This window comes from Artibeus jamaicensis, unplaced genomic scaffold (genome assembly GCF_021234435.1).
Source record: "Artibeus jamaicensis isolate MK-2021 breed Jamaican fruit bat unplaced genomic scaffold, CSHL_Jam_final contig_519, whole genome shotgun sequence".
Lineage (NCBI taxonomy): Eukaryota > Metazoa > Chordata > Mammalia > Chiroptera > Phyllostomidae > Artibeus > Artibeus jamaicensis.
In genome coordinates, this window is record NW_026521871.1 from 37969407 (window position 1) to 37984668 (window position 15262).

Sequence of the window (15262 nt, forward strand, 5' to 3'; positions counted from 1 at the left end):
TTAAAAAAAAAAAGCAATATACTCTAAGCTACTTGCCAGAGATATATACTTTGAAGATCTATGATTCTACTTATCTCTCTAACATAAACCTCATTTCACTCTATCTTGTAGTGTCTGTCTTCCTTACTAATCCATGACCCCCTTAAAGCCAAAGATGAAGTCTTCTTCAACTCTGTATTTTCACAAGGCCCCATCACAGCCTGTGCTAGGATTTAATAATGATTTAACTCAAATGAATAAATAAATGAAAACATCCAATTCACAAAATTAGAGCACACTACAGCAAACAGCTCTTTCTTCCATTTTAAAAACCTATACAGCGCTATTGGAAAGTCATGTGTGAAATAAGAATGAGATCACTAAGTGTATTCTTTAAGTCAGTGATTCAATGACTCTGAGATCACTATTCATTTTGTAAACACACAGAAAACTACATATATAAAAGATCTAACTTACAGCAAGCACCCTTGAATTTCACTCCCATAAAAGATGTTTTTTACTCTCTCCCCCATTTTTTCCTCCCTCAATCTCTGTTGACTTCGGGGACCTTTGTGGTCCCTCTGGGTTACACTTTTGTGCACTGCCACCCATCATCAGGTTAGTGTGACCAACCAAAGACCCTAGCAGGTCCTAGACCCTAAAGAGGAACTACAGAAAAATAACTTACCAATAGTATGATTCCCATAAAGGAGCTGCTCCAAAATTGCTGTTTTCCCCACAGACAGCAAGCCGCAAACCACAACCTTGCAGCCCTTTCCCATCTTCTCTCAGGTTACCACTGTAAAGAGAACAAAAGAGCTTTAAAACTGTATATGGTAGCCCTGGCTGGAGTCATTCTGTTGGTAAGAGCATTGCCTCCATACTCCAAGGTTATGGGTTTGATCCCCGGTCAGAGCACATGCAAGAATCAACCAATGAATGCATGAATTAGTGAAACAACAAATCAATCATGTCTCTGTCCCCTTCCCTCTGGCTCTAAAATCAATATGTAAAAAAAATTTTTTTAATTGTATATGGTTGAAATCAACTTTTTTTTCTATGTTTAAATTTAGTAATACATACATGGTGGGGGGGGGTGGGGTTTCAAATATAAAAAAGAATACATAGCCCTGGCTGGTGTGGCTCAGTGGATTGAGCACTGCCCTGTGAACGAAAGGGTCACTGGTTCAGTTCCCAGTCAGGGCACATGCCTGGGTTGCAGGCCACATCCCTGGTAGTGGGCGTGTGAGAGGCAACCACACATTGATATTTCTCTCCCTTTCTTCCTCCCTTCCCTTCTCTCTAAAAATAAATAAAATCTTAAAAATAAATTTAAAGGAACATGCCACCTAACCACATAGGAAGAGGATTAAAAAAAAATCTTCCAAAATATAAGAAAAAATGATGGCAGCCGGGAACAATTCTGTAGTCAGAAAGGTTGCTATGGAGACATAACTTCTGATTCTCTAGGGTTATTTCCCCTTCCTCTGAAAATGTCTTAACCCCAGCAGAATTTCTAAATAGCAATCCTTATGTCATCTCTCCTTCCTCTTCAATCAATAAAGTTCCTGCACCACAAATTACATCAATCTAAAAAAAACACCTGACAGCAGCAATAGACCCTCTGCAAAAGGGCGGCAAATAGGAGTCCTGGGGACTGCAGCAAACTGGGAAAGTGCTGAAACCAACAGAATCCCGAGAAATCCAGAAATCAAATATTCCAGAGTTTTAAAGTGGTCTCAATATATCTGCTTTAAAAGTGGTATACTACTGCCCTGGCTGGTGTAGGTCAGTGGATTGAGCGCGGGCGGGCCTGCGAACCAGACAATCACCGTTAGATTCCCAGTCAGGGCACATGCCGGGGTTGCATGCCGGTTCCCTGCAGGCCAGTTCCCAGCAGGGGATGCACGAAAGGCAACCATACATTGATGTTTCTCTCCCTCTCTCCTTCCCTTCACCTCTAAAGATAGATAGATAGATAGATAAATAAATAAATAAATAAATAAATAAATAAATATTTAAAGAAAAAAGTGGTATACTACCATTGTACTTTGATCGCTCATATTAGGATTAGCAGATAAAGCCTGTTTAAAATATGTACATTTTGTGTGTACTTGTAAGTAAATACCATATGTTGCCGTGTATCATGCACACCCACGTTTTTGTGTACATTATACACAGGATTATTATGTCTGTTATTATGCCATGGAATGCAATCACTGCACCCATGTATAATGCACATCCTTATTTTTCCCTAAAAAATTTGTGCAAAAACACGCGCATTATACACGGCAAAATTGGGAGGGCGAGGTTGTTTCAGTATACTGCAGACATCTCCATCAAGGGCAGAGAGTAAAAGGAACTGGACAGAGGTAACTCAAACACCAGGTAAGGATTTTAAGGCTTTTTAGAAAACAAAAGGAAAGAGATAAGATGGAACAGACCAATTCAATATTTTGCATCATTAAAAAGGAAAAAAAGATGAAACGATGCGTGGTGGATCGAAGAGCAGCTGACATGTTCTAGGCAGCTAGCTGTCTTCAAGTGGGAAACAATACTACATAAAGCTGAAGATCAGTGGCCTGTTACCATCAATTAGGTAGGTTGAATTCTTTAATAAATTAAAATTTATCATAAGACTTTGGGTGAATAACATTAAATACACATTGAAAAATATTTTCTACATATGGCAACAATGGCAAGGTCTCACAATATGTACAAGGAAATGGTTATGTTTACATACACCCAGACTTACAAACAAAAACGACTAAATGCCTAATTCTTTAAGCATTATAATATTTAATGCACAAACACGATAAACACACAGTATTTCATTCCAAATACAAAAAAGAGGTCATCTGCAGCACCCTGCGTGGGCACTGAATCACAGTGGTGGATCCCGGGGGTGGCCAAGTCTCTTATGTAAATCTAGGTTGGGAGAGTTTGAAAGAGTTCATGGACTATGACCTTTAACATTCCTGATGCTATGAATGGCAACTACATCGACACTGAGGTTAACAAAAAAAGCATAGTTGGAGCTACTTGTTACAGTCCCTACCCTCAGAAATTGCTGGACAATAAAATTCAATCCATGACCTATTAAAACGCATCTGATAGAAATAACTAAGAAAATGTGCTGAATAGGCAAAACCCAGTGCAGTTTTAAATACATACTGCTTTGCTTTACAGGCTAGTTAATAATTTTGCTAGAGAATGGCCCTGGCTGGTGTTGCTCAGAGGACTGAGTGCAGGCCTGAGAACTGAAAGGTCACTGGTTTGATTCCCAGTCAAGGCACGAGCCTGCATTATGGGCCAGGTCCCCAGTAGGGGGTGCATGAGAGGCAACCATACCTTGATGTTCTCTTCTTCCCCTCTCTAAAAATAAATAAATAAAATCTTCAAAAAAAATTATCTTGCTAGAGAATAAAAACTTGACCTGGTCCATTCCTGTGGATAACACTGAGCTTAGTCAATATTCTCTTTGAAGAGCCAATCAGAAATAGCTCCCCAAAATATCAGTACTTCTGGTTCTTTTACCTCTGGAAATCATTCCACTTTTATAAGGAAAACACAACCGTTTAACACAGTTAAGTTTTTCCCATGTGATATTTACATCATAACACCTATAATATCTATGATGTTAATAGTGTTTCAGTATGTTTACGTCATAAGATCTATATACATTGAATGAAGACACTTGTATCTGTTTACATAAAAATACAGTGTACACATTCAATATACATTAAAGTGTATTTTTATGCAAACATATACTGTGTGCAATACTTTTACTATCCATATATGAATATATTTACATACATAAGTATACATTAAAAGGGTTTTGCAAACAGTATAACACACAAACTTACCATTCTTTTATTCATTTAATAAATATTTACTAAGGGTTTATCTAGTGCTAGGCATTAGAAACAAACTAGGGGGCAAAGCCAGAAATAGTCCCTACCTTTAGAAATCTCAAAATTAATTACAAATACTAATCCAAATCTTTCGAAACAGAGAAACTGCAAATTAATAAACAAAACTACAAAACTAAGAAATTAGCAAGGGTTATTCACATTGCCAGACTCTCCTTTCCAAATGAGTCACCCAATTCTGCAATCAGTCTTGACGTATTTTTCTCACACCCCACTTCTGGTCCATCGGTAAATCCTCTGTACCTTTTAAACATCCAGGTGGACCACTTACCACCTCCATCACTCGAACACAATGAAGTGTCCAAGGTGCCAACTTCTCTCGCCTGGTCTTAAAGACATTCATGTCATAAACCCCAAAACTGGGGAGTATTTCACTTGACAAAGGAAAAGGATTTTGTAGCTGTGATTAAACTAAGACCATTGAGATTCGGAGATTATCCTGGATTATCTGAGGGGACCCAAAGTAATCACACCTGTCTTTGTACAAGGGCGAGACAAGAATGTCAGAAAGTGATAGGTTCCTTTGAAGATATCCTACTGCTATCTCTGAAGATGAAAGAAGGGAGCAGGAGCCAAGAAATACCAGGGGTCTCTAGAAGCTGGAAAAGGTAAAGAAATAGATTTCCCCTTAATGCCTCTAAAATGAACACAGCCTTACTGACACTTTGATTGTAGCCTAGTGAGATTTCTGACCTGCAGAACTGTAAGAACAAATCTGTGTTCTTTTACACCAGTATATTTGCTGTAATTTGCCAGAGCAGCAGTAGAAAACTAATGTAGCCTCCTCACTGGTCTTTCTGCTTCCACTTTTCCCCTTCTTTCTTTTAGCCTCAAAACTACGATCCAAATTGATCCTTTAAAAATATGTGAGCCGCACAGTTATCCTTCTCAAAATCTTTCCGTGGTTTCCAATCTTAAACACTACGGACACCCAAAGTCCTCCTAAGAACCTTCAACTCTCTGGTTCCCCCGCGGTTCACAGCAGCCACACTGCCTCTCTGCTGTTCCAGTATTAATCCGAACATACTCCGGCCTTGGCACTGGTCCCTCTGACTGAAAGAAGTCCCCACATCTCCACAGCTCATATCCTTCAGGTCTCTTCCTTAACGTTCCTTCTCGGAAAACACTTGCCCTGAACACTCCATTCAAAATTTCCACCGGTCCCCAACACTCCCCATCTCTTACCTCCCTTAACGGCTGTGCTTATTAGCATTTATCGCCCAGTCCTTTCTCTTACTATGTTTATTGCCCATTTCCAAGAAAGACAGCAGTTCTGCCTTGACCACTGCTGCACCCCCAGCGGTTGGGACACTGCCTGGCACATATCAGACACTTCATAAATATTTGTTAATTGAATCAACGAATCATGTGAGGACTCTCCTAATGGTAAAGCTGGGGTTAAAAAAAAAAAAAAAGGAGAAAGGAAAGTAGGAAATAACCAAAACCGCTAATGATAAAAGGTAAGTATGATTCTCTTAAACCTTGGCCACACCTAAACTTAGAATTTGTAGAATTAAACCACACGATTGTATCAAAAATGAAAATATTCTGGAGACGCCAAAAAGCTAGTAAACCATTTTGTCAATAACGAACGCAACACAAAATGTCAGCATTTTCTCGGCATTTCTTCCCTAAACACTTGCACCTGCCAACCAGATCTTGGCAAATGAATATTACGCTTTTCTAAAAAAAAGGAAACAAAAACAACGAAACTGTGGTCTTGACGTTGCAATACTGAAACCACATCGCTACGCAGGAAAGACATGGGAACGATAAGGCACAGAGCCACTCGGGTTCCACCTCCCCAGACCCTTTTAGAGCAAAATACCTCGGAACCGGGCCTGCAGGGGCTAAAGCCCTAACTGGCCGGCAAGAGGGTGGGGAAGGGGGCTCCTGCACCCTTGGCCACAAACCCCCGACACGGACGCCTTATTTGGCGTCGAGAACCACCTCGCGACCCCAGACTTCTGTGCCCGTCCCAGGGGAGAAAGGGGACAGCGCTTCCCGCAGCGACACCTAAAGCGAGGAGCCTGCAGTGCGTGAAACATACCCGTACACCAAAGTGCTACAGACCCCGAAGGAATCGACGCGTGGGCTGCGAGGCTCCAAGGCGGGTTTTAGCCACTGGAGCCCCGCCCCCAGCTTGTCTCTCCGTACTGCAGCTCCCGAGTGCTTGCCTGTTGAAGCCTCGTCGAGGACTGTCGCCAAGAGCAGCAGGGGGCCGGACAAAAGTGAACGCTGTGTCCAATCACAGCGGAACTCCGCCTACCAGGCTCGCGCCCTCTCGCTCTCTCGCTCTCTACCGGAACTACATGTCCCATGAGGCTCTGGGGGAACCGCAGCTTTCACCGGAAAAAGTTTCCCTTGAAGTAGAGGAGGAGCCAAAAGGGATTGTGGGAGAAAGGTTCTTCCTTTCCATCTGGCCGCAGCCATAAGGTAAGCTATGTCGGAGATGTTCCCTATTCCATCCGTCGCGGATCTCCCTTCACCTGAGCCATCCAGGCTTAGGGATCCTGCGCCCTCGGAGCTTTTCCTGTTTCCAGTGCGGCGCGAATTTGATCAGGATGCAGGGCAGCGGGGATATGGAGAGGCAGCCCCCGGGGCGGACTGGGGGTTTATGTGATGGCGGCGCGAATTCGATCTGGGCTCACAATGTAAAGGAAAGGAAGACGTGGGAATGAGAGGAGTCTGGGCTGGGTCTTCCTAAAGCGAGCCCGGCCGGGTGGGTGGGGTAAGTGCTTTTTCCTAGAGAGTTAATCTTCCGCGGCGGCAAAATCTTTTCCTATATGGTCCGCGAAGTCTTTTTGCAGATTGGGCCCGGCCCTTGGGGACGCTGTGTGCCGCAGTCATCCGCCCCCCTCAGGGCCCAAGTCTAGCGCCATTTATTTGTCCAGCAAAAATGGCATTTTCTGCGCTGCGCCGCGCTGGCGTCGCGGAGGTAACTGAGCGCTGCTTTCCACGAGCGCAGAGGAGGGGTTTAGGTTGCTATGCACTGCAGTTTGTGCAGAGCCATTTTCATCCTCAGTGGTTTCCTTGCGGTCGGCGGGGAACTAAGATGGACGGTCGGTCTCGTTTACTTTAAATGGAGGACGCTTTGAAATACTTTTTTTTTTTCCTCGAAGGTAAGCCAAGATGGGCGCTTACAAGTACATCCAGGAGCTATGGAGGAAGAAGCAGTCCGATGTGATGCGCTTCCTTCTCAGGGTGCGCTGCTGGCAGTACCGCCAGCTCTCGGCGCTCCACAGGGCCCCCCGCCCCACCAGGCCCGATAAAGCGCGCAGGCTGGGATACAAAGCCAAGCAAGGTGAGAGGTCTCTGCCTGGGTGTTGGGATAAAGTTGGGTCCCCCGGGAAAAGATAAAAACCCGTGACTAGAAAGAGCTGCTATTTCCCTGATGTAAGCCTTCACATGGGGCTTTGGCAGCAAATGGTGGCTCGCAATTGTTATGTCAAGTGTGGTGTAGGTTACACAAATTTGTATGAGCCTGGACTAAAGCCCAGTAACAGTCTAGAGTGGAAATGAGAAGTTACTCTATCTCTATTTGTGGTTAACAAATTCTTCTACCTCCATCAAATATATAATATTTGACATACGGTCTGAAAATATTTGATGTAAGAGCAGAAATGGCATGTCAAGTCATTCTGTGGCTTTAATGAGAGCACTGTAATTTTTGTTTATAGGTTATGTCATATATCGGATTCGCGTGCGCCGTGGGGGCCGCAAGCGCCCTGTCCCTAAGGGTGCGACCTATGGCAAGCCTGTCCACCATGGGGTTAACCAGCTGAAGTTTGCCCGAAGCCTGCAGTCTGTTGCTGAGGTAAGTGGTTTTTGCATAGTTGGTTGGTCACCTCCTGGAGATGGTATACAAGGATTTGTGTGGTTTTTCTGATGGCTAACTTATGCCTAGGTGAGCCCTTTTTGTTTTAGAAGCTTTAGTTACTAATCTTGGTAAAGAGTTTCAAAGACAAAACTTTGTATATCTTTGTTACTAATTTGTCTTTGCTCATATGTGTATCGGAGAGTTGCATTTTAAGATTAGTGTGAATCTGGAACCTAAGCTTTTCAAGGGTGATAAACTTGGTCTGGAAGAGCACATTTCCCTAGGTGTAGAAGCTGTGTGCTTTTAAAAGGCAAAAAAGGCTATGCCAAAGAAGCCACTGTGGCCTGCAAAGTCTAAAATATGCAAAATGTTAAAGTTTTCTATATGTATAAAGGTTTGCTGAAACCTCTTGAATTAGAAAAGAGACAAAGTTCCAGAAACCTAAATTTGTTAGCCAGAGTCTTAACATTTAAGCCTTAAGGGCATTTGCAAACTCCAGTTATTAGGCGAGGGAATAATAGGGAATGGTAAGTTTACCTTTTCATACTTGATAGTCACTATCATACTTGATAGTGGTGAACTGAAGAGAAATCTTGGTTTCTAATTTCTGTGGGAAATGTGGGAGACTAACCTTTTTTCCTCTTCTAGGAGCGAGCTGGGCGTCACTGTGGGGCTCTGAGAGTCCTGAATTCTTACTGGGTTGGTGAAGATTCCACATACAAATTTTTTGAGGTTATCCTCATTGATCCATTCCATAAGGCTATCAGAAGGAATCCTGACACCCAGTGGATCACCAAACCAGTCCACAAGCACAGGGAGATGCGAGGGCTGACATCTGCAGGCCGCAAGAGCCGTGGCCTTGGAAAGGGCCACAAGTTCCACCACACTATTGGTGGTTCTCGCCGTGCAGCTTGGAGAAGGCGCAATACTCTCCAGCTCCACCGTTACCGCTAATACGTGTCATGTTTGTAAAATTCTTACCTAATAAACAATTTAGGACAGTCATGTCTGCTTTAAAGTGTTCTTTAATTTGTTGAAACTAGTTGTCTGCAGATTGTTTCGTGAATGCATTGTCAAATTATGAAAGTTAAAGTGCAATAATGTTTGAAGACTATAAGTGATGGTGTATCTTGTTTCTCATAAGATAAACACTTGTTTTTGCTTTATCTCAGCGATTTTCAACATTTTTTCATCTGTGATATACCAAAATGTGTATTAGTTTTTTGCTGGTGTGATTTTTTTTTTAAAGGTATAATTTTGATTTATTCACATCAGGTGGCTATTGTGTTGGCTGTCGTCATTTTTTTATTTGACAATCTAAGGGGAAAGAGGTCAGTGCCCCTGGCTAAATAATGCATGTTTTCAAAATCCTTGCAACACACCAGTGTGCCATGGCACACAGGTTGAAAATCGCTACTTTTTCTTGTTAGGGAGTTTTTCTATGTCAGTGATTAAAATGCTGTTTGGTATGATAGGTGTAAAATAAATTCTGTGAAAAAGGAGTACAGAACTAGCTGTGTAGATTTGTTGATGCATGTGATGAAACCTACAGCTTTACTGGGGTAATGCAGTCTTCTGCTGGGGTAGTCTCAAGGGGATTTTTTAAGTTGAATTTTGCTTGGAAATGCAAAAGATAACCTGTTCTCATAATCCTATGCAGAAAAATGAAAGTTAACTAGGGGGTCCATATTTTTAGATTAACCTAATACAACTGCTCTTCTGAAAAGAGAAATGTTAGAGAATGCCACCACTTTTTAGGAGAAGCAAACGATCTTGCTGCAGGAAGGCTCTCAAACATTCTGATTTACCTAAACAAAATTAGCTTGGTCTCCACAGTACTGTTGACTCACAAGAGGTGGACACAGCTGGTTCAACCCCATGACTTGGGTGCATAGAAGAATGAATTTCTTGCAGCAGAGTAATGGTAATTTCACTGGTGTATATTAAAACATGGAAATTGGACATGAGAAAAATAATTCCCCCCCTAGCTGCCCAAGGGAGAGAAATACGCTTTGTTTTTAAGAGTACTTCTTTGCTTGGTCCATTTAGTCTTACAGGTCATCTTGGGTCTACGTCCATTATCCCCATAAAGCTACTAAGAAATGTCAAGTAGTTGGTGTCAATACAAGTTCATGGTTTCCAGTTGAATGTTACGCACCATCAACAGTTACTTTGCCCATACCTCCTCAAAATCCTTAACATTCCACAAACTTTCCAGACCTTCAACTGTGCCCACCCTAATGTTAAAGTATAGCACCACATTGTGTTTGTGTCTTCCAGTAGACCAGGCTTCTGTGTCCCGGCATGAATTTGAGCGTGGGAAATGAAGAAGAGGAATTGGCTCCAATTTACCAACTCTGGGTTTGCTGACTTACTAGGTACTTTGGTTCCAAAACCTAATTGTGGGTTTCTTCGGAAATCAAAAGGCTCAGTTAGGCGATATCCAGAAAACATTTAGCAAACTCAAAACCTCTTAAAGACAAATTCCTTTCCACTCAAAAATCTTACACCATCTCTTGTGTGTGTAGAAGATGTTCAACTAAAGGAATAAATGTTTGTTAAACCAAATGGATCTTGTGTTATCTTTTGTCATCTAAACACTATAATAGGGCACATGCCTAGGCTGCGGTTTGGTCCCCTGGTGTGTGCCTACCTGTGTGAGGCAACCACTCATTATTTCTCACACCCATGTTTTTCTCCTTGTCTTTCTCCCTCCTCTCTAAAAATAAGATACTCAAAATAAGACAAAACAAAAAAAACAAAACACCACTTCAGTAGAGTCTAGAAGGAAATAGAAAGGAAAGAATTAACATGTACCCAATTAGACAATTATTTTTCTAATAGGTTAGAGTTTAGACAAGATAAGGAATCCTCCCTGGGACTCCCTCTGATGGCTTCGGGCAGGCTTGCCTCTTACCCTTGTGCCTGTGTCTGGCGCCTGTCCCTCCCATTCTCAATATACGAGAGAATGCTGTGCATTAGCAGAGGAGTGGTTAAGGCAACGAGTCTACAGTCAGGTTGCTGGAATACAAACGCCTGCACACCCATTTCCTAGCAGGAATGATCTTGGGCAGGTGGCTTCAAGTCTGAATTCTCTGATTTGTAAAATCAGTAAAACAATAAACACAGTTTGTCAGTATTTTTCCACTCGTACTTGGAGAGGAGTACTCTGACAGCCTGGATGTCTAGGTCAGACTTTTTAGAGAGAAATAGTGCTATAGTAGAACAAAGGGATCTAGTAGGTCATGATGGCTTGAATGAAATTTCTGTTAAGAACTAATTCCCTTCCCTCTAATTCTGCACTTCCCCAAGCAACCATTTAATCAGTAATTTGGTCTTCAATTGGACCATGAGTAGTTCTGAATAGCTCTTTTTTCTGTAGACTGTAGGTTCGCATTGCCTGTTTACATATCACTAATAGAAAATAGTCTTTTTTTTATTTTTTTAGATTTTATTTATCTATCTTTAGAGGGGAAAGGAAGGAGAGAGGGAGGGAAATATCAATGTATAGTTGCCTCTCGTGGGTCCCCTGCTGGGAACTGGCCTGCAACCCAGGCATGTGCCCTGACTGGGAAGGAAATAGTCTTATCTGAGTACTATTAGTGTTCATTAACCTTCCAGTCCCTAATATTCCATAGTGGATTGATAATATTAAGTGTCTATTGATGTAAAGTATTTAATTCTGATGTATATTATATTTGACTCATATATAAAAAGAAATTCTGTAGCATCTCGATCCAGAAAAAAATTTTAGGCTAATGTTTTTCTCTAGAGAAGTGGTAGTTTCAGGTTATGCGTACATAACTCCAATCAGGGATTCCTGTGCTAGTGGATTATCACAAAAGTACTCTTAGGAGAAATGACAAGGGCAGAGAAGCCAAGTAAGAGTATGATTTCAGTATTGCAGAGGGTTGTTTCTGCCTGATCCTACAGGGGAACTCAGGAGTGTAAATTTATGTCTTAGAATTTGTCCCAACTTATGCAAAGAAACCCGCTTGCCGCAGTCAGCCATGGGTTCAGGGCCACCCTGGGAGAACGTGAACTCCCAGGGACTGGAATGCAAACTAGCATGCCAAGTGGCACTTGTAGGTCAAAGGCAGGCCTCCCGTAAGAGTCTCAAGTACAGAAACAAGCACACAGAAGCTGAGGAAGGCTACATAGAAGCAATAAAGTCTCCAAAGGAATTTGACCTGAGCGCTGACAACCTGTCTCACAACATCACAGCGATTTTATTCTCCTCTCTCTAGTTGAGGTTTTGTTAAGAAAACATTTTCATCATCAATACTTTCTTTGGCTAATGTTTCCAGTACAATCAAATCAGTGGACAATTTTGCATGAATTGCCGAGGTAGGGGGACAAGAAAAAAAACAAAGGTTGAGAAACACTGCTTTACACTCAAGTGTGTCATCAAATGCCTTCCAAAGGCGGGCTTTCTTTCTGGCCTTGTTAGGGTTTGGGGGAACTTACCCACAACCTGTTAGATTGGTTGTGTTGCTGAGTAAAGAGCATGAATTTAAAAAATGTTTTTGCAAGCTAGGAAGTTCATTCTAAAAGTTGCATGCTTATGAATTTTTAAAAATGTACATAAAGATGATATACAAAATTACTATTCAATTACTACTAGTTTAAGATGTTTTGCCCTGTTTTTATCTCTTCCTTCATTTTTCCTAGAAGAGGCCCTTAATTGAAAGAAGGACTACTAGTCATATGCCACAGTCACGAGTATATAACCACAGATACTAGAAATTCTAAAGTAGAATATTTTAAATTTCACACCACATAATTTTGTTTTATTTTAAGCAATACTTACTTCAAAACGATTTATGTGGTAGAATGTTTGCAACCTAATAAATACTTCTATGAGAACAGAATTTTGGGCCTTTTAAAATTTATACATTTATGTTATCAAGATTAACAGTACTTAGGAGAGGTTTCTAAATTTAGCTCTAAGAATGGCTAAGTAACAATCTGAACTTTATATTCAAAAGAAATGGGGAGTGTTTGTGTGTGTGTGTGTGTGTTTATTTGGTCCTTCCTTCCTTCCTTCTATCATTTCTGTGTAGAACCATTTTTTTTCTACAAACTAAACATCTTCTCACCTTTCCTCACCTCCAAACAAACCACTCCAATAAGCCAAAACCAAACCCCAAAAGTAATTGTATCCTCACGTTTTGTCACGGGTATAAAGTGAGAAGGAAGCATGCATCTTCGGCAGCTGTGGGCCGTGCTGTCATCCTGATGTGTCTCTTATGTGATACTGGTTCTTTGAAAGATGAACCGGTTATTCCGATAGTTGAGTGACGTCATTCTGTTGCCGTGGCTCTGGCTTGTTTTGCTTTCATACAGCAAATGTGTTAAAGATTTAAGTCCCAGCCTGGACTTTTCTTTATGCCGAGATCAGCCCAGTGGATTGTCTCATTATACAGTCCCTGCAGGGGTGGCACTTCTGGGCAGGCAGCCAGCACTCTCCGGTCAGCAGGCACTATTTCAGCTCAGTTTATAAAGCAAAAGAAAGGGATCCGGTTGACCTGTAAGGACCAACTCTGCAAGAATTCATGCTAACCACAGTGGTGATTATTCACAGCTTGCCTATCTTCCTGAGAAAATAAAACGTTCTCCAGAGATTATGCACAGGATTACTTTTCTCTCCTTTAAATGCAAGCATCCACTCTGCTCTCTTATAAAAAAAATTCCAAAGAATATCGTTAGACTTATTATCTAGTAGTTTTTTACGTTTTTATTTTTTAATTGATTTGAGAGAGAAAGAGATTTCATGTTCCACTTATTTTTGCATTAATTGGTTGATTCTTGTATGTGCCCTGACCAGGGATTGAATTCACAACGTTGGCATATAGGGACAACGATCTAACCAGCTGAGCTAGCCAGCCAGCACCGATAGGGTTTTTAGAAATCTACAAAGGCAGCTTGAGAGCTCTGGCTGATGTGGCTCAGTGGATTGAGTGCTGGCCTGCAAACCAAAAGGTAACTGGTTCTATTCCCAGCCAGGGCACATGCCTGGGTTGTGGGTCAGGTGCCCAGCTGGGAGCATTAGAGAAGCAACTGATCAATGTTTCTCTCCCTCTCTTTCTCCCTTCATTATCCTCTCTCTAAAAGTAAATAAATAAAATCCTTTTTAAAAATTATTTATTTATTTTTTAGAGAGAGGGGAAAGGAAGGAGAAAGAAGGGGAGAGAAACACCAATGTGTGGTTGCCTCTCACGTGTCCCCTACTGGGGACCTGGCCCACAACCCAGGCATGTGCCCCGACTGGTAATCAAACCAGCGACCCTCTGTTTCACAGGCCCGCACTCAATCCACTGAGCTATACCAGCCAGGGCAATAACATCTTTTTTTGAAAAGGTGATTTAAGGGATCCATTTAATAAATGATTGCTAAATCTCAAAAGATCAGAAAGTGAACAGTGGTGATTGCCAGCCCTACTACAATCTAACTTGCCCACTTTTCCCCTTTACACCCTGAAGGTGATCTTAAAGATTTCTCAGTTCCTCAAGTTGTTCTCTCATGTTTTGCAAACAAAGATGAACTGTGTGAAGTCCACGTTCTAAGACTGGAATCCAGCCTCTCTACTGCTTACCAAACCTTTTCCATCCACAGTCCATAAATTCAAACTACTTGTGAGCTTTGCCTTTTCTTTCCTCACTTTACTTGAGTGATTTTTTTAGTGTCTTCATGTGTTTCTGTAAAGAGCTACCACAAATTCAGGGTCACCATGCAACACAAATTTATTATCATACAGTTCTAGAAGTCAGAAGTACAACATGGGGCTCGCCAGGCTGAATTCCAGGTATCAGTTGGACTGCATTGGTTTCTGGAGTAGCTAAGGGAAAATCCACTTCTTGTCTTTTCCAGTTTTCTGGAGGTTGCCCACATTCCTTGTTCCATGGGCCACTTTTGTCTTCCAAATCAGCACTGGCTGGTGTGCTCTTTCTCAGCTGGTATCATGCTGACACTGACCTTCCACATTTAAAGGGCCCTTGTGATTGCATTGGGCCCACCTGAATAATCTTAGATAATCTATTTTCGGGTCAAGTGATTAACAACTTTAATTCTTTCTGCAACCTTAATTCCTCCATGTCATGTGATGTAAGGTTATCACAGGTTCTGGGGAGTCACGTCATAGAATGTGGTCCTTTTGGGGGGGGCATTATTCTGATTACCACAGTATGTTTGACTGTCAGGCAGTAATGGAACAACTTAGGTTTCAACAATATTGATCTCCTCCTTGCTCAGGAAACCTGTTTCTTCTTTTTCATCAGGGTACCTTTGCACAGACTCCAGGATAAGTCTTAAGTCATCAGGATACCTTTGCACAGATTCCATCTTCCAGGATCTCTTGGACCTTCTTTCATCTGCGTTCTCACACTTGGCCCCCTTCTCAATTGCCCGTCCCCCACAACCTGAATTTCTAGTCATCATCCAATCAAAGGTCACCTCTTTACTGATGACATTAGTTACATTCCTTCTGTTACAGCTTTTCCTACACACCCTGCTTTTACTCATCCATTCCACA

At 41.8% G+C, this 15262-nt stretch overlaps 2 protein-coding genes across 5 annotated transcripts in view; one reads left to right on the top strand and one right to left on the bottom strand.

Annotated features, from left to right (window-relative positions):
- The window catches only part of NKIRAS1 (NFKB inhibitor interacting Ras like 1), a 33698-nt gene extending 27560 nt beyond the window's left edge, over window positions 1-6138 (bottom strand). Inside the window, exons 1-2 of one of the 4 annotated variants that reach the window (XM_037143993.2) lie at window positions 5962-6138; window positions 668-778 (exon numbers count right to left, since the gene is read on the bottom strand). In XM_037143993.2, coding sequence (XP_036999888.1) covers window positions 668-761 — 94 coding nt within the window. In that variant the 5' untranslated portion in view covers window positions 762-778; window positions 5962-6138. Of the gene's footprint in view, window positions 1-667; window positions 779-5961 lie in introns of those variants that run through there. The other 3 variants (XM_037143991.2, XM_037143990.2, XM_037143992.2) reach the window with 3 other exon arrangements.
- A 107-nt stretch (window positions 6139-6245) lies between these two features.
- On the top strand, window positions 6246-8736 carry RPL15 (ribosomal protein L15). Its single transcript, XM_037143988.2, has 4 exons — window positions 6246-6347; window positions 7034-7215; window positions 7592-7728; window positions 8380-8736. The coding sequence occupies exons 2-4, from the start codon at window positions 7044-7046 to the stop codon at window positions 8683-8685; spliced, it is 615 nt and encodes a 204-aa protein (XP_036999883.2). The 5' UTR covers window positions 6246-6347; window positions 7034-7043; the 3' UTR covers window positions 8686-8736.
- The last annotated feature ends 6526 nt before the right edge of the window (window positions 8737-15262 follow it).